This window comes from Triticum dicoccoides, chromosome 3A (genome assembly GCF_002162155.2).
Source record: "Triticum dicoccoides isolate Atlit2015 ecotype Zavitan chromosome 3A, WEW_v2.0, whole genome shotgun sequence".
In the NCBI taxonomy this organism is placed as follows: Eukaryota; Viridiplantae; Streptophyta; class Magnoliopsida; order Poales; family Poaceae; genus Triticum; species Triticum dicoccoides.
In genome coordinates this window covers 744885577-744896687 of record NC_041384.1, presented here as the reverse complement: position 1 = coordinate 744896687, position 11111 = coordinate 744885577, and the positions used below count along the sequence as shown (strand labels likewise).

Below are 11111 nucleotides of genomic sequence, written 5' to 3'. Positions count from 1 at the left end.
ATGTCCGGCTGCGCCGCTCATCGGAGTGGCAAAGAGGGTGCTTTAGCAGAGGGAAAGGGTGCTTCCGTGGAGCTCAAACGGATGTCCAGGATGGTCAAAGATAAAGAAGAACCAGACAGGTCACCAGCGGTGGCCTTCCTGGGACCCAAGCGGTGGCGGCCTCCCGTGTTCTACTTCTCCTCAATGATGGCAGCGGGCGCGGACGTGCGGGATGCCACCTCGTCGATATTCACGCACCCGGCTTCTTTCTCTGCCTCCATGGCGCAGCCCGCGTTGACGGTGGATGGCGCGGTCGCAGGCACTAGAGGCGCGATACGACACGGTGCATCGATGGCGCAGTACGACGTGGCTAAGAGGCGTGTTCAGCCGGACGTGCAGCGGGTGGCGCCCTCGGCCAGCGCACCGCTTCAATGGCGGAGGCAGCAAGAGGTCACGTCCGTCCTGAACCGCCTTCACTGTGGAGCGGCACGATCTACAGTGGCATGAACGCTTGCAGCTGGTGACGGGCGGGAAACGCGCACGGGAGTGGTTTTTGGTGGGCCAGGACGATCAGAAGTGGGTGTGATAGCGGTTCGGACTCCTGCAAACCTCCCTCGCTTGTCTCTCGTTTGCGGGCGAAAACGCGTCCGAATCGCACCGCGGTCAGGTATAAGACCACGTTGGATGACTTCTGCATTTTGGATGGTTGTTGGAGGTTTGCGGGTCGGTGTTAGAGATGCCCTTAGTCCTTAGACCCTATATAATTTTTTTTTGACGGCCTAGACCCTATATAGACGGATGGAGAGAGTATATTCGCAACATGTACTCGTCCATCCCACGTCAGCCTAGGTCCGGCCCATCCATCTAAAAGCCCCGTTAAACCACGTAGACTCGAAACCCTATCTTGACTCGTCGCTTTAACTTGACTCCCACCGGACGGACACCGGCAAACCCTCACCCTCAAAAAAAAAAAAAAAAACCTTCACTCCAACCGGTTCCATCTACGATTTGTTCTTCCCGTCGAAGAAAAAACATTCTACGATATTTTGTGGGAATCGTAGGTGGGTTGAGTCAAGTCAGCTCCCCTGCCCACGCGCTCCCCTGCGTTGCCACTCGTTATCCTCCGCCGCCGACGCCTCGCCGTCCGACGCATCCCGCAGCGGTCTTCGTCGGGCTCAGGATTCACTGAGGTCGACCGCGCCCAGGTGCAGGTGCTTGCGGCCATCCCCTCGTCGGAGCTCGGCGAGCTTCCCTCAGCCCGAGTGTCCCTCGCTCCGTCCCTCCGTGGATCCAAGATAAGTTTGAGGTGAGATCCACGACTCACATCACACGCTCCTCCTTTTCTGACACCTACCTGCTACAGAGCACCTCTGTTTTTCTGGCATATTTCAGTTCAGTTCAGTCAGCAGTGAACCTCCTCCTTCATTCAGCAGACACAGACAGCTCCTCTCCGTTGGCCATCTTCCCTGCTATCCTTCACAGGGACCGGCACATCTCCGCCGACCAAGCACCAATCATCTACACTATCTTTGAGTAGGAACGGAACAGCAGGTACGTATCACCATCGAAAAGTCTGCGCGTACTCAAAACTTTGTTTCTTTTTTCACATATACATAGGAAGCAACATCTAGCTCCGGGAACAACATCGTTCAAGTTTGTTTATTTATGAACTAAAAATGACAGCAACTGCATAAGTTAAAAAGATAATCGATCAATTCTACAGGGCCTAGGAAATACACGTTCAGATTCAGCCAGCAAACCTGCAATCGTTAATAGAACGGCACCACAAATATTCACACGTTTTCAGGTTCACCCAAAACTGGCAACAGCAAGGAAAAGAGCTACACACCTACCACTAGTGAACAACAGGATCACCCACTCAACTTTTCGGTTCAGGCATAAGTGAGAAATTACAGCACACCAACCACTTAATTTTGCCGGAAACTTAGACTTCCACAAACTCATCAAATATCTGTTAGTCCACACCTCACACAAATACTTGTAATGGAATCTAATGGTGAACTCCCTTGGTTTTGCAGATGCCAATGGGTTTTGCGGCTGATAGCTAGAAACATGGGCTGAATGCTGAACTGCCTGTCTATGCACTCATCTGCTGTACTGATTTCCACCATCTCTGACCGACCCTGCAATCCCACCTCCCAGCAAGAGCTCAAGTCTCAACACCTAGTGTAAGTGAACCTTTCCTCCATTTGTGGGGAAAAGTAGTACTCCCTCCATTTTTGTATACAAGGCCACAAACTCGGATTACAGGTACCAATGTAAAATTTAATGCCTACTTTACAAGTCAACTTTTCTTCTTGTTTACTGGGATCATTAAGGGTCAGTTTGGTTGGAGTCCACAACATTGCTGGCCTGGCCTGAGACGTCCCTGGTTTGTGCCTGGCTTTTGTTTGGTTGGTACCCTGGTGGACAAAAGGACTGCCTGGCCTAGCGTGCCCTAGCTTCATGGTTAGCCTGGCTTGATTAAAAAAGTCAAATAAAATAATATATCTAGACCCAGGCAGTGTGATTAGCTTGGCCCAGGCATCTGGTCTGCCACGCCTGGCTATGTGCCTGGCGCTAATGGAGGGACAGTAGTAGCAATTGCAATTTGATAATCACTAAAGGACAAAGAAACAGGCAAGGAAGGGAACCAAACAGGGATGCACAAGGCTAGCCTGGCCAGGCAAAAAATGTATACCATCTCAGGCTTGATCCAGGCACTACTTTTTTCCAGGCACATTGTCCAGGCCTCCAACCAAACTGACCCTAATACTCCGCATGTATGCAAAGAAACTGAGTGGAGGAAGTAGCTGATTGTCATTATGACTGCATGCATGCAAGTATTAAACATGTTGTTAGTACGAGAAAATATCATTAACTTTGCCTCGATTACTGTTGGTGGCCTTGTATAGATGCAAAATGTATATCCCATAGTGACCTTGTATATAAAAATGGAGGGAGTATTTGCTACTCCCTCCGTCCCAAAATAAGTGTCGCCGATTTAATACAAAGTTAGTACTCTCTCCTTCCCAAAATATACGGCGCGCTTGACTTTGCACGGTCTTTGATGCACGACTTTGACCATTAATATATACCAAAGTATATGTATTTAAAATTTATAAATGGTAATTTGTAGACATACAAATGAGTGAAAATTATAGTCAAAGCTGTATGACGAAGATTGAAATAAGTGAACCGAGCCTTATATTTTGGGAAGGAGGGAGTACTCACTAGTGACTATCATCTCCCTATGTGCAACAACATCTCAAACAGGCACATTTATCAGCATAGCATTTGTCACACACTTATCAGCAGCATCTCAAACAGAGACTGGACATTTCATAGGACTCGAGTTGTTTGAAGTCTGTTGGTGATGAATGTTAAATTTCTCTCCAGCATATATCTTCTCTAGTTCAATGTACTTCTACATAGTATGTTGTTGTGGGAAATATGCAATTATGTATGTAGAGAGTAAATCAGGGTAATTGGCAACTTCGCTTCTGTAATATTTTTTTTTACAAAATTTGAGGTGACAATATAGGATCTAACCCCTTGATTTCCTGTCTTCAATGTTCAGGTCTCTAGGCTGGAAATACTTTCTTGATGGAAGTGGCTTAGTCCTCAACGCTGTGTATACATACTGTTGGCACAGAACTGAGCTTCTCGAAATATCATGAGTGGGAATCTCGTCCTGTTCCAGGACAGAACAAAGCATGCAGTATACATTAACAAGAATTTAAAAGATTTCACAGAAGATGCTATTGAAAGAATTACTAGCAACTACAGCACTCCTATCGGAAAAGGTGGTTTTGGAGAAGTCTTTAGAGGAGTCCTTGATGATGAGCTAGTTGCAGTGAAGAGATATATCCGCCAAGAGTTGAGAGAAGAGTTTATGGATGAAGTAAGCATCCATAGTCAAATGAGCCACAGGAACGTGGTGAATCTCATTGGCTATTGTATTGGGGAAAATACCCTAACAATGGTAACTGAGTTTATCTCCAAAGGAAACCTCGATGAAACAATGGTAACTGAGTTTATCTCCAAAGGAAACCTCGATGACATACTCCACAACAGTAATACTTCCATCCCTTTGGATATAAGATTGGGTATTGCTATAGGCTGTGCAGAAGCATTGAGCTACATGCATTCGATGCATTTATCAGGTGACAACCTTGTATGTCATGGCGATATTAAACCTGCCAACATACTTCTAGATGCCAATCTTACAGCAAAAGTATCAGATTTTGGACTGTCGAGGCTTCTTTTAGGAGGCATCACTCAATACACTAGGAATGTAAAAGGAAGTCTAGATTACATGGATCCTATTTATCTTCGAGAGGGACGTCTTACCCCAAAGAGTGATGTATATAGTTTTGGAGCTGTGCTCTTGGAATTAATAGCTAGGAAAAGGGTAAAAGAGGGTAGCTGTAACCTCATATCGACTTTCAGTAATGCCCGTGGTAAAGGTGAATGGTCGAGGGACCTTTTTGACGGGGAAATAATCAGTGCAGGCAATATAAAGATTCTTGAGGAAATAGGAAAACTGGCAACTGAATGCCTGACATTGGACATTCATAAACGTCCCAGAATCACTGATGTGACTAAACGCCTTTTAATGCTGTGGAGACAAGAAAAACGGGAGTTCTTTTTTAGATCAGAAAGTGTTGGCACAAGCAACTTAATGAGATGTTTGAGCAGTTTTGAGATGGATGTTGCCAATTCTGAGATACTAGCAAAGCTTGGCAACATGCGATTTTTCACTGAGAAGCAGCTAATTGAAGTCACACAGAACTTCTCATGTCTATGTAGTGAAGGTTGGTTAGTTGAGGTCTACAAAGGCACTCTAGAGGATAACACAGTGGTGGCAGTGAAGAAATCTATTGATGCATATGAGGAGCATATAATTCATTTTGTCAATGGAGTGATGATCCATGCTCAACTCATCCACACGAATATCATCAAACTGTTCGGCGTCTGCTTGGAGGTTGGTATTCCAATTTTCCTATATGAGTATGCTGCTGAAGGCAATCTTTCAGACCTCCTGAATGGTAGCAAGCATTTCCCCCTGGAATTGCGGATGGGGATTGCAATCGGAACTGCAAAAGCATTAGCATACATGCACTCATCTGATTCTGGTTGCATCAGACATGGTAGTGTTAACCCTTCCAATATACTTGTAGATCATAACTTCACGCCAAAGGTCTCAGGTTTTTCACTCTCAAGGGCGCTTACCATTGAGTACAATTATGATGACTCTGTAGTCGTTCAAAGGCACTACAGCGACCCAAGCTTCGTACAATGTGGGCTTCTTACAGTCAAAAGCGATGTGTACAGCTTCGGGATTATTCTCATGGAACTCATTAGCAGGAAGCTATCAATATATGATGAAGATTGTGAACTAACAGACCTTGTTATCCTGTATAACAAAGCATATGATTCAGAGAAGAGAGGAGCGGCGATGTTTGATAAGGATATCACAGCCGCAAAAGACATCATACTGCTTGAAGACATTGGGAAGCTAGCAATTGAGTGCACGAAACTGGGACCAGATCTTAGGCCAACAATGAAGGAGGTGGCAGAACGCCTCGAGATTCTTAGAATATCTTGGGGCAAAGCTAGCCAAGGGAGGTAGCTGAATCTGGGGCTATGGTAAATGCCACTGGAAGGAGGACAACCCTGTTTAAAACATTTGTGCCGCTGAAGCTTCATGATTACCTCTCTTTGAACTCAGCTCACAATTCTTATATTGTTTTGTTTTGTAATGTTATGATTTATGTAATCTTGGTGGAGAAGCATCAAGCGTTTTGCTGTAATCTTGTCTGGATTTCTCATGCATGGAGACGTTGAACTAGACATGTTATCCAATATGCCAATATACAAATATTAGTGTTACCTTGCTTATTTGGCACTATATTATATGTTTTACTCATTTCATTTTTTTCTTTCCAGCCACGTGAATGGGCTGAACTGCACTCTTCATTTCTCTTTTTTGAAGTACTTTTGTCATTATTTTTTTCTCAAAACATGTTTTCGCCCCTCTTTATAAATAAAGGCACAAATCAAACAAAACAATCGCCCAAACAATACAAATTGATGAGGTAATCCTTTTACAAAACAGATCCTAGGCTACCCGGAACGCGAAGAAGACAAACAACTACGCCACCAAAGGAGAACACAGGAGAAACTGAAAACAACCCCATGCAACACCCTAGGATACCTAAGCTCCTTGACAACGCCCTCAAAGGGCAAACGACGCAAAGCTCTCTAGGTCTTTCTATTTGAAAAAACGATAAAAAGTTACTCCCTCCGATGAAAAAAAATGTTGTAGCATTGAACTAAGGTTGAACTAACCTTAGATCAAAACTGCGATATTTTTTTTTCGATTTGAGGGAGTATCTCGCATGGCAAACTGGAGTAGGACATTCGCGACGGGATGCGATGGGAAGTGAATGGTTGGGATAACAAACAACCATCAGGTTTGTACTTTGGATACCCCTAGCTAGTTCCCAAATTGCTAGGACCCAGATTAATAATGTATTGGGCTAAACTCACAGACTAGATCACCGTTTGCGTTTCCAGCTCTGGATTAGTTTAAGCAAAGACAGGCAACCGTATCCAGTGCAAACGCCTTGGGAGGAAACAACACCATGGACAACTTTTGATGCACTATGCATGCATGCAGCACCTGTTCTTTTCAGACTCCAGCCATACTTAAAGAGACGGAATCTTCACTTTAGTGGTTGGTGATTTTTTTTTTCTGAAACAAGGCAAAAAATTTGCCATTTTCATTGATTAGCTTTTTTTTTTGAAACAACACCGCTTTAGTGGTTGGTGATTTCTGTCTCACACGCATAGATCAGGATCCATCCATTATTTATGACTAGGGGGCCGTTTAGAAACTATCCGTTCTTAACTCCGCTACGGGAGCGGAGCGGCATTTCATGTAATTTGAGCGAGCAGCCAAATTGGCGCTCCGCCCGCTCCGCTCCCCGACGAAGGAGGGCAGTATTACCGAACACGGCCTAGATCTGTTGGGCACAGCACTGGCACAGACAAAATGGAGCGTTGGAGCCTCTACGCGGAAAGAGACAATTCAACACCTGTGGTTTCTCACTTGGCCCTTGAACTACGTGTGTGGAATCTTTTACCAGTCAACTAACAATTTTTAATCCTGATCATGTGACACCTGCGAAACAAGGGGGAAACGCAGTAGTACATCACATCCAACAAGAGGGAGAGGAAAGAAAAATGCAACAGGAAAACTGTTTTGGTTTTGCGTTTTCAAAAGATATGCTGAAACTGTTGTTGTCCCATGGACTCGAGTGCTATTCATGCATTTGTCCAAGAATTGCTAAATTCGGTGTTTGCTCAAATTGTTTTTCCAGCAATGCAATGTAATTTGCTTCTGAACTAGGTAAATAAATCGACATGTCTGGTGCTTCTTGTGATGTGCTCTTTCAAAATTACTCTGTCGTGCTGGAGCCTGGAGCACCGAAGGAAAAGCAGAGCTCATTCTCAGAAATTGTGGGAACAACCTAGACGTCAGTTCTGTAATGGCCACTTGATAACAAGTTGAAAGAGCTATTCTCAGAAAGATGGTCAATCCAATAAACATATTCGAGACATGCTACGACCCCCCTTTTCGAAAAAAAAATGTTTGTCGAAACTTAAATCGGCGTGAATGTCATGGCGTGTTCGCCCTCAACCACACTCGCACCAACTCCGGCGACGACTCGCTATCGATATGTCCAGATCCCATCGGCGCCGCTCAGTGCCTCCCATCCGCAGTTCGTATCTGCGTCGCCACGAGCAATGCCGAGCCCGTGGTCCCAATGGTGCTTCATCCTCCCCCGCCCCACTAGCGCATCACGACGGACCTGGCCGGCGAGGACTACATGGAGCAGCTCTATCACTGCTATCCGGAGCAGGTCAAGGCGGAGCGCTAGCTGTACGAGTAGTATGCGGCTAGGGCGAGGAGGCTACCGTTCTCTCGAGTGACTTCGACGGCGACTGCCACAACTACGACGACGGCGAGCAGGAAAACTCAGTGGGATAGACTGTCGCCGGAGATGAAGCATGAGGTGGCCACCCTTGCAACTGCCTGGCAGTACCACCGTGTCAAGCGGATCGAGAATGGCATGCCGGCCAGCTCGCCCGAGGTCTCCAATGATGACTCTACAGGCTCGGACAACGACACGACGCTGGACCCTATGCTGGTGCATGCCGGCCAGACCATGGAGCAGGCGCAGACGCACTACGACGTCGCCATGGCGAAGGAGCAGCCCACGCCAACTCCTATGTCGGCGTTTCGACAAGTGCAGGAGGAGCAGAGGTACAACCCATTCCTCCTCGAGCACCGCCGGTTGACGAAGGCCAAATCTACGGAGAGCGTGCAAGCTAGGCGGCCATGGCTGTGATAAACTCGAACTTTGTTGCGGAGCAGGACGCGCTCTACAAGGCCACGCGCGCCGCTCGGCGCAGCCGGATGCGGATGTGGTTGCCAGCTGCGCCTGCGCATCCTACACGCCCCCGTCCAACAGGTGGACAGTGACAGACTATTTACGTCCATCATCGACCTCATGTCCATCGGTGTTGGCGACCTACAGGTCACGGACTTCTTCGAGGTTGAGCAGGGCATGGGAGGCGACAGGGCGTTGTGTCCCAAGTGTTTTTTTTTGAAAAGGAGGATGATCCCCGGCCTCTGCATCTGGGAGATGCATACGGCCACTTTATTGATTATTCTCAGGACCTTACAAAGTATTACAACAATGAGCCTGAATCCACCATCTTGGCAACACATGCCGCTACTCCTATCCAAAATGATGAAGGGGTGCTAGCTGGGCCACTACCCAAACCACTCACCTAATCCTAACATCAAAAGCCGGAAACCGAAACATATTCGGAAGCCCCAGCCGAGCCACATACCGGGTCTGGGGCACAATCCGGTCAGACGCACTCGTGTGTCGTCGTCGCCATCTTCTACAGGTCCGTCTTCAGATCATATTGAGGCTTCTACCTTGTCTGGCCACTCTACCATCGACGTCACCATGACGCCAGACAGCAACGTCCTCCTGCGCGAGTCCATCTCCGCGCATCGGGCGGCGAGCCTCCGCAGCGCCATGCCGCCGATCTTTGCCGCTATCAATGAGTGAGATGAAGTACCGCTCCACCACGGCATGTACAAGGTGAGGAAGGGCGAGGTCCCCATCGGAGACACGGCCGGAAGAGAAGCACCGCAGCCTCGAGACACTGCCCGGAGTTGCGACGCAGTAGATCAGGCGGGCCGCCACCAGGAACCAGACAAGCACATCATGCACACCCAGCATCCCCATGCCCAAGTCGGCGCCTTCAAGAAGGTGACGACGCCGTGGCGCCGCCGCCGCTTAGCCACCGGGGCTAGGGTTTTCACCCGGGCGCAGGGGAAGGGGAGAGGCAGGGGAGGTTTAGCCTCGGTGCCGCCACCAAGGAGGGAATGGCGTCCGGGACGCCATCGACGTCGTGACCGCCACCGGCGGCCAAGGGTTTCCCCCGGCCAAGCACCCTGCCGCCACCTCCGAACCAACCACATCATGCGCGTGTACGCCGGAGATCCAGGCCGGCCGGAGGTCATGCATCACGAGCGGACCAGGATCGCCTCCGATCTGACGAGGGGAGCCCGGGGCCTCCCCGCGCCATGACCTGTGCCCACCGGAACCTCGCTGCCCGCGCAGCCGAGGGGAACCGGCCTACCTCACCGGCGAGCACTCCCGCCGCCGAAGAAGCGCCGTCCGCACCAGCGAGGCCGCCGCCTCAGATCCGGACCCTCACCACCGAAAAGGATCGGTCAAGTTGGGGGGAGTGCTGGATCCCGCCAAGTCGCCCCGCCGCCACCATCCCGGGAGCCGGCGCCGGCTTCGCCGGCCGTTTCTCCGGTGGCGGCGAGGTGGGGAGGGATGTGGGAAGGTTGTAGGCCGCTGGATCTGGGTTCCCCCGTCGCCGCCAGGGAGGGCGACGCGGGGGACGGGATTTGGGGTGGTAATAATCTTAGCTTCATTGTGTCCCAAGTGTGCCGGTTTGTCTCCCATGTTCCACTCTTCCTGGCCGGAGACCGCACCGCTGCTGTTTATAAAGACGGCAGATGAAGGACATAGTCGGTGATGCGGAATACAAAGAAATTGGACGTCATAGAACAAGCAAATGATACATTTTTTTTGAGACAAACCACAAAGCTTTATTACTCCGTCACAATGCTTACAGGGACGAAATCAAGTTCATTGGGTTGACCTAACCAAGCATGGCGGCCAACCCCCAGAGATAGAGCGTGCTTTGCTAGTTTGTGAGCCTCGATATTCGAGGTCCTAAATTCATGAATAATATTACAGGTTTCAAAAGATAGTCTATATTGCATGATCTCATGCACTATTGCACTGTAGCTCCCTTTGTATGATTGGTGAAGATCGTCCACGGCCACCTTGCAATCAGATGCAATGTGAATCCTTCTAGCGTAAAGATCATCCGCAAGCGCCAGGCCTTCCCTGATGGCGAGTGTCTCTAGGATACCGGGGTCTGACAGATGTGGGAAAACTATTGCCGATGCTCCCATAAACACACCCTCTCTGTCCCTACAGACCGCGGCCACAGCTCCAATCGCTCTTCCCACTGCTGCATCAACGTTGACTTTGGATAATCCCTCCGGCGGTGCTAGCCAATGATTTGGCCTCCGTTGAGGCGCCCCTGTACTAACCACTCCTGGCTGCTGTAGTGCCCGTAGCTCTGCTATATAAGATGCTACAAAATTGTGAATAACGAAAGGGGTTTGGAAGATATCTTCGTACATCGCCTTTCTTCGTGAATTCCACAACACCCACAGAGTAACCACAAACGCAAGAAAGTCATCCTGGTTGAGAGCTTCGTGCATGATAAACAGCCACTTCTTTGGATTTTCCTCTGTACATGTGCTCAACTTGTCTAAAACCGCATCCGATGACAGTGCCCAAGTGCTTCTAGATACGGAGCAGTCCAGAAAAGCGTGACACCATGTATCCTCAGACCCGCATAAGCAGCATGCCCTGGAGGTTGACATGTTCCTATGGTGGAGAAGTGCTGCTGTAGGGATCGAGTTTCTGGCAAGCCTCCACAAGAAAAACTTC

At 48.7% G+C, this 11111-nt stretch overlaps 1 protein-coding gene across 3 annotated transcripts; it reads left to right on the top strand.

Moving 5' to 3' along the window:
- The first annotated feature begins 1085 nt into the window (after positions 1 to 1085).
- Positions 1086 to 5881, top strand: LOC119270626 (wall-associated receptor kinase-like 4). 3 transcript variants are annotated; one of them, XM_037552646.1, is made up of 4 exons: positions 1086 to 1285; positions 1413 to 1530; positions 2019 to 2168; positions 3560 to 5881. In XM_037552646.1, the coding sequence occupies exon 4, from the start codon at positions 3656 to 3658 to the stop codon at positions 5612 to 5614; it is 1959 nt and encodes a 652-aa protein (XP_037408543.1). In that variant the 5' UTR covers positions 1086 to 1285; positions 1413 to 1530; positions 2019 to 2168; positions 3560 to 3655; the 3' UTR covers positions 5615 to 5881. The 3 variants fall into 3 exon arrangements, with proteins under 3 accessions (XP_037408543.1, XP_037408544.1, XP_037408542.1); XM_037552647.1 differs by having other exon boundaries at positions 1410 to 1530; XM_037552645.1 differs by having other exon boundaries at positions 1372 to 1530.
- Positions 5882 to 11111: the final 5230 nt, after the last annotated feature.